Raw genomic sequence first — 14,899 nt, 5'->3', positions numbered from 1 at the left:
GGTTTCACAATGTTGGCCAGGCTGGTCTTGAACTCCTGACCTCATGTGATCCACGTGCCTGGGCCTCACAAAGTGCTGGGATTACAGGCATGAGCCACCATGCCTGGCCTCAAGCTTTAGACATTCTGACTCCAAAACCCAAGTCTTCTGGGATTCATAAGCTGAATTCTCATTCTGTAGCCAAAATTAATTTACAGGCCAAAAACATTAACTTTAAATTTATTTTTTTTAAAAAGAATAAAAACATTAATCTCTAAAGCAGGCATCCTCTGTGAGTAGAAACTTTAAAATGCCCTTTTAGAATTTCAAAATAGTTTTATCAAATATAACTCTGAATTCAAAACCAAAAACTATTTAAAAATGAAGTCAAACAAAACTACAACGGGTCAATACCTATGTGTTAAAGAGTGATTTTAGGGATAGTGCTTGTTTGTTTACCTTCAGCCACGTCACACTCCTTAATCATTTTGAGAAAGTTGGAAATTTCCCTATCTAGTCGCTGTTGGCATGACTGTGCTTTCTGCAAAAAAAGAAAAGACAAAATTAAAACAAACTAATAAAAGATTTTTACATTACTTATGCTTTAATGTTTCTACCAAAACTTTCAGTACATAGATTGATACACCATAAAAGAGACATATGTCTTACAGAGAAAAAAAAGGTGAGAGAAAATTTCCTTGTAAACTGAATATAACATTTAGTTAATCAAGTATAAAGTAAAAATAAATATTTTTAAGTTTTAAATACATTCAACATCTGTTGTGTAGATACCATACAATTGCATCAGTTACTATTACTATCTCATTACGCCATGTATATCTGAGGAATTAAAATTCTCTGATTTATTAACACTTTTAATAGGCCTGATGAAATTCATCAAGAAGTTATAAAATGCATTTCTTAAAAATGTATTTTAAAAACTGTTTTGTTCAAAAAAACAAAAAATCCAGATGGTCCTAACATTTGGAAACCACAAACTGATTCTTGTTCAGCAATCTAAGTGCATACAGCCCCCACATCATCAGACCAAAAAGGACATTTTCTTAGTGTGTCAAAGCTTCTGAAAATAAGGTAAAGTCAATTATAGAAAGCATTCTTCCTTGTAATTTGAAAGTTCTACATTTTTAGATCCCTAAAGGCAAAAAAAAAAAAAAAACCATAAATACAGAATTTCATGATGAAAGTTGCATCCCATCTTAGTGCAGATTTAGAAATCCAAAATGAAAGATGAGTCAAATCCATGTATTATATTAAAAATGTCATTTTGAATGTAGTTTTATATACCATTTCCCTTTAAAGAGGTGGGAAGAACAAGCAAGGAAATTATCATTGTAAATTTGCTTGGTTATCAAAATAGAAAATATTTATTCTGAGAATCTTGACCTTACAAACAGTAAAATCACATTCTTTTAGGTAGAGGTAGTATCTTTAGCCTTATGAAACTTCCCTACTTTACACTCCTAATCTCAGCTAACCCATCACAAAACATTTTGCACCCCCAAAATCAAAGTTACTATACATCAGTATGTCAGGGTGGCATAGGTAAATAGTAAATAATCTTTTCTCCTATTTCACCTTATAAATTTTTTAGTGCTTACAAAGCTCAACTCAACCACAGTAGAATTATTCATGTTATCACATTAGTGACAGGCAATGTTCTCTTCAAAATTTGTATTACTCTCCTTTGTTTTGAGGGCTCTAACAACACCTATGTATAATTCACTTGGTGGGGAGAGCGGGGAGAATACCTACACCTAAAACACCATATATGCCTGATAAGTTTTCCAGACACAGCCTGTGATTACAGGTTGAGGGGCAGGGAAAAAGTTTATCTAGAAGCACCGAAACACGCACTGCAACCAAATGCATCACTCATGATTTATTAATAGAAAATCATCATTCTTGCTCTATACATATTTAATAATATGCTTATGTGCAAGTCAATGATACTGTTTTATCCTCTCCTTTCTATGATGAAAGTAAGCTGGAGGCATAAAAGTAAGCAATGGCTTCAATTGCAGACTATGAATCTGTCCTGAAGTTATAATTAAAGGCAGGAAACACCTTCTGTAGCATCATCTTCAAATACATGAATCACATTTATCTTCCCTTGAATCATATTTTCATCTAACAGTTACTAAAAAATTTCCTTGATCGATGATTCACTTGTTTTAAAGGGTACATAACAGGTCAGCTGGAGAAGATTCAATCTACACATACTGTTTTAAGTTGGGTACAAACTATGTCTTTTGTTCTAAACAATTTAGTGCTTTTTAACTGATACTAAAAAGAACAGAGGTTATTAATATAATAAAACATAATATGGTCTCCCATTTGCTTAGTTGCTACTAGTTATATTTTGAAAAACTAAAAATCAATTTATGAAAGTTAATTCTTATTAATATTTTGCAGAGTCCAACATGGTTTCTCATTCTTGACTTCTATGCCATTGACATTATGTCAGGAACTGATATGATTTAGCTGTGTTTGCACCCAAATCTCACCTTGAATTGTAGCTCCAATAATCCCCACGTTTTGTGGGAGGAACCTGGTGAGAGGTAATTGAATCATAGGGGAGGGCTTTTCCTGTGCTGTTCTCATGATAGTGAATAAATCTCATAGGATCTGATGGTTTTATAAAGGGGAGTTCCCCTGTAAAAGCTCTCTTGCCTGCTGCCATGTAAGACATGCCTTTGCTCCCTCTTCGCCTTCCACCAAGATTGTGAGGTCTCTCCAGTCATGTGGAACTGTGAATCAATTAAACCTCTTTCCTTTATAAATTACCCAGTCTCAGGTATGTCTTTATTTGTAGCATGAGAACGAACTAAAACAGGGACTCTTTTTAAGTTTTAATTTCTATTTATTTATTCTACATAAATGGAATCTCACTATGAGCGATGTTATAATACCTAAAGTTTAACAGTATTTTAACTTTGCCCAAGTTATATGGAGAAAGCACACAAGAACAAGGATTAAACCCATTGGTACAGGGGCCTAGGGGATCAGAAGTTACCCCAGGTGAGCACCTGTGCCACATTTACAACACAGGTCTCCTGCTGAGAAACCAAAATTTTAGCTGTTGGTTTTGTGAGTTAAGCTAATGTTAAATTACCTTATGATCCCTAACCTACAGGGCAGCTCGAAAATGCATATCAAGGGGATGAATAGCTAGAGAGGAATGCATAGGCTAGGAGAGAAGTAATTAATTCCAGGTTATTTGCTGCAGAAAATCCACATTTGGTTAATTAAGCACAGAAGCAGATTGCCACCTACTCAGCAATAAAAATGAAGAAACTACTAATACACACAACATTACAGTGAAAAAAGACACCTAAGAGCACATACTGTATGATTCCATTTACACGAAATTCTAGAACAGGAAAACTGACCATACTTGTAAGGCCATTGTCACTATATCAGTGTCATTAGGTCAGTGGTTGCCAGTGATGGAAGTGGAGGGTATTATCTGGGAAGAGCAGCAAGGGAACAACATTTTGACATAATGAAAATATTCTCTATCTTGATAGGAGTGGTGGTTACACAGACAATATACGTTTGTCAGAATACATCAAGTTGAAGACATAAAGTGAATTCCTTTTTTCTGCAAACATTATATTTCAGTAATAATTCAAACTTTAAAAATAATAGATTGTAGAACTCTAATCACTTTCTTCTTTGCAGAAAATGGCCACTATTACAAGTAGTGGTGTCCTAGCACTTATCTTTCAGTCTTGCTAACTCCAGCCAAATCCACTTCAAAGATAGCCTCATACTCTGGCCAGGTATGGTGGCTCACTCATGTAATCCCAGCACTTTGGGAGGCTGAGGCGAAAGAATCAGTTGAGCCCAGCATTTCGAGACCTCCCTTGCAACATAACGAGACCTAATCTCTATAAAGAAACAACAGCAACAAAAATTACCCAGGCTTGGTGGCACATGCCTATAGTCCCAGCTACTTACGACGCTGAGGCAGGAGGATCACTTGAGCCCAGGTGGTCAATTCTGCAGTGAGCTGTGATCACACCACTGCACTCCAGCCTGGATGACAAAGTGACACCCTGTCTCAAAAAGAAAAAAAACAACAACCCATACTCTATCTTTCCTAAGTCAACCCAAAAGCACATTTATTCTTTCTGACATCTGGCGATTATTATGCCCCTGTTGTCTAACTTTCTTAGTGTTTCACTTTGCAATATGTATTTACGTAAAGTAAAAATAAAAAACAAAAAAAATGAAAGGATATATAGAGAAAAGTAATTCCCCTTCACACACCTGACAATCTTATTTTGCACCTTTCTCAGCTGCAGCAACAAGTGCTAATTTCTCATCTTTCCTGAATGATCTAAATCTTCACAAATATATATGTGTACATCCCTGTTTTTTCTCCCAAGTAGTATCATATTTGATACATCATTTTATGCCTTGTCCTTTTCACTTAACTGTATATCTTAAATATATCAGTATATATACATCTGCCTCATTCTTGCATGGATGTACCAATCTTTATTAGCTCCACATTGATGTACATGCAACTTTCTGCACATTTATTTTAGTTGGGAATCAGTTATTCTTTTTTTGTTGTTGTTTTTGAGAGAGTCTGGCTCTATGGTCCTATCGCCCAGGCTGGAGTGCAGTGGTGCGATTTCAGCTCACCGCAACTCCGCCTCGCAGGTTCAAGCGAATTCTCGTGCCTCAGCCCCCTGAGTAGTTGGGATTACAGACGTGCACCACCATGCCTGGCTAATTTTTGTATTTTTAGATGCAGGGTTTCGCCATGTTGGCTAGGCTTGTCTTGAACTCCTGGCCTCATGTGATCTGCCCGCCTTGGGAATCATTTATTCTTAAATCAGAAAAGCCTTATATTATTTTCTCATTTGATTAAACTCGAGCATCATTTGCTTTTTTTTTTTTTTTTTTTTGAGACAGGGTCTCACTCTGTCAACCAGGCTGGAGTGCAGTGGTGTGATCTTGGCTCACCGCAACCTCCACCTCCTGGGCTCAGGTGATCCTCCCACCTCAGCCTCCCAAGTAGCTGGGACTACAGGCATGGGCCACCATGTCCAGCTAATTTTTGTATTTTTAGTAGAGACGGGGTTTTGCCATGTTGCCCAGACTGGAGTGCAGTGGTGTGACCACAGCTTACTGCAGCCTCAGCCTCAAAATTAAAAAAAAAAAAAAAAAAATTTATTTTTAAGATGGGGATTTGCCAAGTTGCCCAGGATAGTCTCGAACTCCTAGGCTCAAGCAATCCACCCACCTCAGCCTCCCAAAGTACTGGGATTACAGACGTGAGACACCATGCCTGGCCTGCTCATCACTTCTTGTAACACAGAAGCAGTTCAGATCCTACAGAATCAAGACATCTTCAACAAATAAAACCCCCACTTTGCTAGTACCACCCAGAGCATCTAAGAGCCTATCCCAGCGCTGTCCAGTAGAACTTTCTATGATGCTGGAAATATTCATTATCTTCGCTGTCCACTGTGGTAGCCACATGTGGCTACTGAGCACTTGAAATGTGGCTGATATGTAGCTAAATATAGTTAAAATGAATACGTGAATTTTTTTTTTAGTCGTCTCCCTCTTTTGCCCAGACTGGAGTGCAGCGGCACAATCTCAGCTCACTGCAACCTGTGCGCCCCGCCCCACCGGGTTCAAGCGATTTTCTTGCCTCAGCCTCCTGAGTAGCTGGGAATACAGGTGCCCACCACCATGCCTGACTAATTTTTGTATTTTTAGTAGAGAGGGAGTTTCACCATGTTGGCCAGGCTGGTCTCAAACTCCTGACCTCAAGTGATCCACCCATCTCAGCCTCCCAAAGTGCTGGGATTACAGGCATGAGCCTCTGTGCCCAGCTGAATAACTGAATTTTTAAATTTTAATTAATTTAAATGTAAATAGCCACATGTGTAAATAGCCACAGGATATTTAATAGCTATCATATTGGACAGTGCAGTTCTATACCAATACTGTGCTTGACTAATTTCCAATTTTTATTTCTGAAATATTTTCAAGTTGCTATTACAGCAACAACCACGAGGTCAATAATTCTAGGATTTATTCACTGAAAAATGTTTGTACTGAAAAACTGACTCACTCTTTCTTTCTAAGAGACAGGGACTCACTATATTGCCCAGGCTGAACTCAAACCTTTGGGCACAAGTGATCCTCCCACCTCAGCCTTTCGCTAATTTCTTATAGGTCTGTGTACTAATCCAAAAGCATGTTAAGGAAATAAAATCAGTTTTGTTGTTAATTCAGATGATTTTAGAGTATATCAGTCCTGGAATTCCTAATTCCCCTTAGAATGTCCATAGGTACCAAGAATAGACCTTTCCATAAATTGGCCCCTGAATTTCACTGGAACTTAAGAACTCAAGAATGAAGGGCATCCTGGAGCCAGTCTACTAACAAGCTATAATTCAACACACTTCAAAGCTCATTTCAGATTTTACCTATTTTGAACCAGTCTCCAGATGTTAAGACAGAATCAAGATTCACAGAATTGGCCGGGCGTGGTGGCTCATGCCTGTAATCCGAGTACTTTGGGAGGCCGAAGCGGGAGGATCACTTGAGGTCAGGAGCTTGAGACCAGCCTGGCCTACATGGTGAAACCCCATCTCTACTAAAATTACAAAAATTAGCTGGGTGTGGTGTTGTGGGCCTGTAATCCCAGATACTCGGGAGGCTGAGGCGAGAGGATCACTTGAACCCGCGAGGTAGAAGTTGCAGTGAGCCATGATCACACCACTGCACTTCAGCCTGTGCAACAGAGCAAGACTCTGTCTCAAAAAAAAAAAAAGAAAGAAAGAAAAGAAAAGAAAAAAAAGATTTACAGAATTAGCATTCAAACTCTGTTGGAGAGGAGCATGCAAAAGCTAAACGTGCTTAATACTATAGTGCTCAAACTCTCATTGACTTTAGGTGCAATAAAACCTAAAAGGCAAAACCTTCATGGTTTTAAAGTTAACATGTGAACAAAACATTAAAATAAGGAATAAACTGACAGATATAGTCGAGGTTGATGACCTGAAAATTTGAAAATTATGCTAAAGAATAAATCTTTCTAATGGTATGTAAGTTAGTATGCCTTTATTTTACCTGTAAGTTCCATTTAAAAACTTTTAAAATTATCATAATCCTAGGAAAGCTATTAGTATGCTTTGTAAATCCTACTAGGTTTTATCATTTACCTCTTATTGAGGATAGGTAAATAGGGAAGGATTTCTTTTCAATTAGGGAATACCAACTGAAAGTTAAAATATTTAGCATCTTTATTTTTTTTTTACTTCTTTAATGTAATTTTGGCCATATATGTTAAATCTTCCATATTTTCCCAGTTTTAATGTTATTTAAATGCTGTAGTAGATGTTACTTTTGCAAAGTCCACTGATCTGAAAATTTTGTTTACGGTTCTCGCATACACACTAGGCTTTAAACCAGAGGTAGTATGGTAAAGGAGTTGTCAGCAATTCCGGGGAATGTCTTCGACAAACATGGGAGAGTTCAAATTCTTTAATGTTCCGTCATAAATTAAGATTAGGGATTGAAAGAGTCAAAATACCTTTTATATTTAAATGTATAGGTCCCTAAGTTGATAAAACTCCTTAGGTATTAGGGAATTTAACTTCATTAAAAATGTTGAACTAGAAACATTCAAATCTTGCCACCAACTCATTTAATTTATAAAGACAAAAAAAAATTAAATTTAGTAGGCAAATTCATACATCCTGACATAATTATTCAGACTGAAACTCATCATCAGTCCATAGTTCTAATTCTTCCAAACTCAATTCCCATTCTTTTAGATACAAGATGTAAATAAAAGGTACAGCCAGAAAATTGATGACCTCTCAAAACACCTATTTCATTTCGATTACCTATGCTGATAATCCTCTGGGGATAAGGCACTGGTGTCACTTCAGATGACTTCTCCATTCATTATTGATGCCTTACCTTATCTCTCAGCAACCAAGCTACAGATTACAAGTGGTTTTAAAGGAAACCTACCGACCAGGAAAGGTATCACTATGGTTGCATTATTTAAACTCTGAAATCTGCAGTGAAGTCATAAAGGGCAGCAAGTCAAGCTATGCATGCTCCCCGTCCTGGCAGCAATTTTCAAACAGAATGACAGTCTGTTAACAGCAATGTAAAAAGCTTCACCTAAAAAAGTACAGTGCCTTTAAGGCACATGTCCATCTCATCAGAGCATATCTACAAAGGCATTTGACAGTATTACCATGACAGACATAAACTACCAACACAATGTAAGTCAGCAAAGAACAATACTATTTCTATTGTTAGAAATCATAATTTCAAAACCTTACATCTTAAAAAAAAAAAGTTCTTAATAAAACTTGTATGACATAGATAGCTATAAAGGTCAGGTCACATTTTCCTATTTACCTCTAAGGATTTCTTCAAGTCTACGGCAGAAACCATATCTTCCTCCTCCTCATCAGTCAGCTGGTCCTGGGAACAGTAGTGAGTGCTGTAAGCAGAATGTTCTTCTATTGCTTCCAGCCAGTCCTGAAATCATGCAAGGATTTAAATGAGAGTGAAAAGCACTTTTATTCCAAAGAGATAATATTACAATGATATGATAAGCATAAAATCTACCTAGTGAAATAAATATTATGGCCTCAAAAAGGAAAGCGAAGCAACCAATAATGAAACAGCAATGTGGGTCTCTTGTTCATGATATGTCTGGATAAAAGCTTTTCCTAGTACTTTAAAAAAATCATCTATAAGTTTACATATTCATGAATGTTAATATTCAAACACATTACAGAAATTAAATAACGAGAGAAAACTTTGTCACTTAAAATTATAGGTTCTCGTGACTGGGCACTGTGGCTCACGCCTGTAATCCCAGCACTTTGGGAGGCCGAGGAGGACGGATCATGAGATCAGGAGATCGAGACTATCCTGGCTAACATGGTGAAACCCCGTCTCTACTAAAAATACAAAAAATTTGCCAGGCGTGGTGGCGGGTGCCTGTAGTCCCAGCAACTGGGGAAGCTAAGGCAGGAGAATGGCATGAACCCAGGAGGCAGAGCTTGCAGTGAGCCGAGATTACGCCACTGCACTCCAGCCTGGGCGACAGAGTGAGACTCTGTCTCAAAAAAAAAAAAAAGTATAGGTTCTCATTTTCAATATTAAGAACATGTAATTTTATAACTTAACAGAATAAGTTACTATATCATAATGGATCCAGATACACAATTTTACTAACTTACTATCAAATTAGAAGCACAAGAAACTAAGGTCATATTAAAACAGCTAGTACTTGCCCTGATGCTTTAACTTTTACTCTATTTTTAAAATAACAGTGATTTCACAAAAAAGAATGTTTGGCCTAAAAGTACCCTATCTTACTTTTTCCTCATTTTCTTACACTACACTCAGGGTCAAATCTTACCATTTTATGAAATGTTGGGAGAGTCATGAGTTAGACTGTTTAGGGTTCTTTGCAGGGCCAAAGTTTACCACTTTGGAAAATAGATTATTTAACCTCTTACATAGTTTACCAAAAAATCAAGATATGTCTATGAACAATGCTTTGATTTATTTTTTTTAATTTTTTTAAATTTTTTTATTTTTTATTATTATACTTTAAGTTCTAGGGTACAGGTGCACAAGGTGCAGGTTTGTTACGTATGTATACATGTGCTATGTTGGTGTGCGGCACCCATTAACTCGTCATTTACATTAGGTATTTCTCCTAATGCTATCCCTCCCCCATACCCCCTTCCCACAATAGGCCCTGGTGTGTGATATTCCCCTTCCTGTGTCCAAGTGATCTCATTGTTCAATTCCCACCTATGAGTGAGAACATTACGGTGTTTGGTTTTCTGTTCTTGTGACAGTTTGCTGAGAATGATGGTTTCCAGCTGCATCCATGTCCCTACAAAGGACATGAACTCATCCTTTTTTATGGCTGCATAGTATTCCATAGTGTGTATGTGCCACATTTTCTTAATCCAGCCTGTCACTGATGGACATTTGGGTTGATTCCAAGTCTTTGCTATTGTGAATAGTGCTGTAATAAACATATGTGTGCATGTGTCTTTAGAGCAGCATGGTTTATAATCCTCTGGGTATATACCCAGTAATGGGATGGCTGGGTCAAATGGTATTTCTAGTTCTAGATCCTTGAGGAATCACCACACTGTTTTCCACAATGGTTGAACTAGTTTACAGAACACTGCTTTGATTTAAAAGAATAAGAATAGGCCTGCCGCAGTGGATCACACCTGTAATCCCAGCACTTTGGGAGGGCAAGGTGGGCAGATAACGTTCGAGACCCGCCTGGCCAACATGGTGAAACCCCATCTCTACTAAAAATACAAAAGTTAGCCAGGCGTGGTGGTACATGCCTGTAATCCCAGCTACTCAGGAGGCTGAGGCAGGAGAATTGCTTGAACCAGAAAGGCAGGGGTTGCAGTGAGCCAGGATCACACCAGCGCACTCCAGCTTGGGTGACAGAGCAAGGGAGGCTCTATCTCAAAAAATAAATAAATAAATAAATGAAAAAGAAAAGGGCTGGGGGTGGTGGCTCATGCCTGTAATCCCAACACTTTGGGAGGCTGAAGTGGGCGGATCACAAGGTGAGGAGGTCGAGACCAGCCTGATGAACGTGGTGAAACCCCGTCTCTACTAAAAACACAAAAATTAGTGGGGCGTGGTGGCATGCACCTGTAATCCCAGCTACTCGGGAGGCTGAAGCGGGAGAATCGCTTGAACTGGGGAGGCAGAGGTTGCAGTGAGCCGAGATCCCACCACTGCACTCCAGCCTGGGTGACAGAGCAACTCTGTCTCAGAAAGAAAGAAAGAAAAGAAAGAAAAGAAAGAAAAGAAAGAAAAGAAAGAAAGAAAGAAGGAAAGAAGGAAAGAAGGAAAGAAGGAAAGAAGGAAAGAGAGAAAGAGAGAAAGAAAGAAAGAGAGAAAGAAAGAGAGAGAGAAAGAGAGAGAGAAAGAGAGAGAAAGAGAGAGAGAAAGAGAGAAAGAAAGAGAGAAAGAAAGAGAGAAAGAGAAAGAGAGAAAGAAAGAAAGAAAAGAAAGAAAGAAAAAGAAAGAAAGAAAGAAAGAAAGAAAGAAAGAAAGAAAGAAAGAAAGAAAGAAAGAAAGAAAGAAAGAAAGAAAGAAGGAAGGAAGGAAGGAAGGAAGGAAGGAAGGAAGGGAGGAAGGGAGGAAGGGAGGAAGGGAGGAAGGGAGGAAGGGAGGAAGGGAGGAAGGGAGGAAGGGAGGAAGGGAGGGAGGAAGGGAGGAAGGGAGGAAGGGGAAAGAAAGAAAGAAAGAGAGAGAAAAGAAAAGAATAGGGATACTCCATTAAGTGACTGTACCATAAGTATTGGTCAAGTAAATCCCAATTTTCTAGCTTGCTGCTGTTGTTTAATTTATCACATAGGAAGGCTGAGTCTGCACTGTAATGAGTATCAGAACACGTGATTTGTAGTCCAGGTTCTGTCACTCACAAGCTGCCTGGCCTTGGGAAATCACTTCAATCTTACAATCCTTAGTTTCCTCACCTATAAGTTAAGGCGTAGACCTGTCATTTACATTAAAAGGATGCCCCTTACATTCAGAGAATTAAAACTGAAAAAGAAATTACGAACAGAAAATATCTGCTGGTACATTTTGATAAATAACTAATTCACATACTAAATTTTAAAAGTTTTATTTAAAAAGTACAATCAGGGCCGGGCGCGGTGGCTCACGCCTGTAATCCCAGCACTTTGGGAGGCCAAGGTGGGCGGATCGCCTGAGCTCAGGAGTTTGAGACTACCCTGGGCAATGTGGTAAAATCCCGTCTCTGCTAAAATACAAAAAAAATTAGCCGGGTGTGTTGGCACGCGCCTGTAGTCCCAGCTACTCGGGAGGCTGAGGCATGAGAATCGCTTGAGCCTGGGAGGCAGGGGTTGCAGTGAGCTGAGATCGCACCACTGCACTCCAGCTTGGGCTACAGAGTGAGACTCTGTCTCAAAAAAACAAATAAATAAAAATTTTTAAAAAAATAAAAAGTACAATCAACAAGATTTTGGATGTTACCATTGAACCTATGTTATATTCTCCGTGTCTTTAAATGTTCTGTACGTTTAGGAAAGATACATGAATCCATAAGATTACCTCTCTTGACTGTTGAAGGCTATTCTTAGGAACCCGGAAGCCATGAATGGTGTCATCAAAGCATTTAATAAAGAAGAGGCAGCTATCGGTGGATTTTACCTTGGATATAAAGAAGTCAGTAAGACAACATTCATTCACATAAAAGAGGACCCTAAAATTATCTATACATAAAATTTAAAGTACTCACATGACTTAAGGATACCCAGTTGAACACTTAAATATTGATAGACAAAAATCAGAAAAAAATAGATTACAGTGGGAGTATCAAATGCACTGTAGTTTACCTATATCGGGTCTGGCTCTCAACTTCTTAGTTACTCAACATAAATACTCTGGTTCATCAGGTATGTCATTTTTATCCTTTCTTAAGTATAACTTAATATGCACTTGGGTTATAAAATCATTTAGCTACCACAGTTCCCATTTTTTATTACCTTTTTGTTTGAGCTGAATACAAAATAATCAGCAGTAGATAAGGTTGATAAAGGAGAAAAGGGAGAGAGTAAGAAGAATCAGAAATAATTATGGGTTTTAAAATAAAAGTTTGGCATGAAAAGGATTTTAAGTCATTTATGTCAGAGGTTGCAAAATGTTTTGTGAAAAATCAGACCTTGGTGATGACCTTGAGCAGTAGGATATAAATAACTCCCACAAGCTTAACATTCCAATAATGGAACACCAGACATAAATGGGTTAAGAACGGAAAAAGGTAGATTTCTTCAAGACCCTATCAGAGGCCCCCCACCTCTGTAGTTGGTGTAAAGGTGTAGCAACAACACCTTTATCATGTGGAAAACAACTCTAAAACCTGGATACAAAAGAAAAGGCAACCACATGGAGGAACCTGGACCTGAACAAAAGCTGACAGACTCTGACAGGGAGTCACGCTCTCTGGAGGAAAGGGGCCAAGGAGCTGTGGAAGTAAGTTCCCACGCCTCAGCTTTTGCACCTGGGACTAAGCACAGTCCACATGGTGACAGGACAACAGCAAGGGCACATGTGGAAACCCCTGTCTCTGGACATTAGTAAAGCAAACCTGGGAATCCATAAGCACTAAAGAGAACAGGGGAATCCCCCAAGGGAAAGAGACAGAGAGGGGGTCCCCAGATTCTGTCTACTACTCACATCTCTAACTCATGAGCCACACACACATAGAAGCAGCTCATATAAACACAACTTATCTGAACTGAGTCCGGAGCCACTGCCCAAGTCACACAGTTCATGATCCAAACCAAGCCAAGAACAGGACTTGCTACAACGGACAATACTTAACAGAGATAAACAACAGAATCCGAAATCTCCAGAACTCAACATTCATAATATTAAGAGTACCATCCAAAATTACCTGACATTCAGGCTGGGTGTGGTGTCTCATGCCTATAATCCCAGCAATTTGCGAGGCCGAGGGAAGAGGATTGCTTGAGGTCAGGAGTTCGAGACCAGCCTAGCCAACATGGCAAAACCCCATCTCTACCAAAAAATACAAAAATTAGCCAGGTATGGTAGCATTCACCTGTAATCCCAGCTACTCAGGAGGCTGAGGCAGAGAATCGCTTGAACCTGGGAGGTGGAGGTTGCAGTGAGCTGAGATTATGCCACTGCCCTCCAGCCTGGGTGAGAGAGTGAGACTCCATCTCAAAAAAACAAAAACAAGAACAAAACAAAACCCAGAATTATCTTACACGTGAAGAAGCATGAAAGTAGAAGACATTCACAAAAGAAAAATCCAATTAAAAGGCAAAAATTGCCAGAATGGGTAATAGAAACTAAAACATATGCTATCTCCAAAAGACAGAAAATAAATATAAAGATACATATAGGCTGAAAGTAAATTGATAGGAAAAAGACACCATGTGAACAGTAAACATAAGAAGGCCAAAGTAGTTACGTTCATATCGGACAAAATAAATTTTAAAACAAAATGTATTACAAGAGATAAAGAGGGCCACAAAACAATAAAAGGATCAATTAATCGAGAAGACAATAATCATAAGTATGTTATCAATAACAGAGAAGGAAATGCAACATTCCACAAGCATAGCTGGACACTTTCACATCCCTCTTTCAGCAATTGATACAATTACTAGTCAAAACCAAGACACAAAAGATCTGAATGCTATCAACCACCATGACTGAATTAATATTGATAGGACCCTACAACCAACAATAATAGCAAAATATACATTCTTTTCAAGTGCATGTACTAGGATATTTCATAATCAAATAAGTCTGGGTAAATCTGACAAATATTTTTGGACAATCCATCTCTCATTCCATTATACATGGAGATAAATAAAAGTTGACTATATTTTAAAATTTTGTTCAAAATGGAGATGCCACGACGTTACTTGTTCTCAAATAAAAATATATACAAGTGCTTTCTACAGCATTCCACGGAACCCCAAGATTTTATAATGCTGTATAAATGATTTGGGTCAATCACTTGAAGAACTGATTTCACAGAGGAGCAAATGATCCATGTTTCATCCTACCGTGCATACTGCTTGAGTCAGGTGTTTGCATCCCTGGCGGTAAATATTATGAACGGCATCGGGCCTTCAAAATAAAGATGAAATTATGAAGACAAAAGGAAAAGAGATAAGTGAAAAATATTCATATTTCAAAATTTATACAGTGAAATTTGTTAAGTGTAAAGATCATAATACTTACTGTTTCCTATACCACGAAAGGACTCCATGCTCTAACACTACCCAGAATAATCTCCAGCCAAAAAATCTTGAACTCTAAGGGAAAAATAACAAAGATT

At 38.2% G+C, this 14,899-nt stretch overlaps 1 protein-coding gene across 8 annotated transcripts in view; it reads right to left on the bottom strand.

The window, feature by feature from the left end:
• The window catches only part of OSBPL1A (oxysterol binding protein like 1A), a 225,405-nt gene that overhangs the window by 136,927 nt on the left and 73,579 nt on the right, over positions 1–14,899 (bottom strand). For all 8 annotated transcript variants that reach the window (XM_005587007.5, XM_045378301.3, XM_045378302.3 and 5 more), the window contains 5 exons: positions 14,803–14,876; positions 14,625–14,688; positions 12,133–12,231; positions 8,410–8,532; positions 439–520 (listed from right to left, as the gene is read on the bottom strand). In XM_005587007.5, coding sequence (XP_005587064.3) covers positions 439–520; positions 8,410–8,532; positions 12,133–12,231; positions 14,625–14,688; positions 14,803–14,876 — 442 coding nt within the window. The remainder of the gene's footprint in view (positions 1–438; positions 521–8,409; positions 8,533–12,132; positions 12,232–14,624; positions 14,689–14,802; positions 14,877–14,899) is intronic.

The sequence above is a fragment of the Macaca fascicularis genome, chromosome 18, assembly GCF_037993035.2.
Source record: "Macaca fascicularis isolate 582-1 chromosome 18, T2T-MFA8v1.1".
Classification (NCBI taxonomy): Eukaryota; Metazoa; Chordata; class Mammalia; order Primates; family Cercopithecidae; genus Macaca; species Macaca fascicularis.
This window is presented reverse-complemented; position numbering and strand designations above follow the sequence as displayed.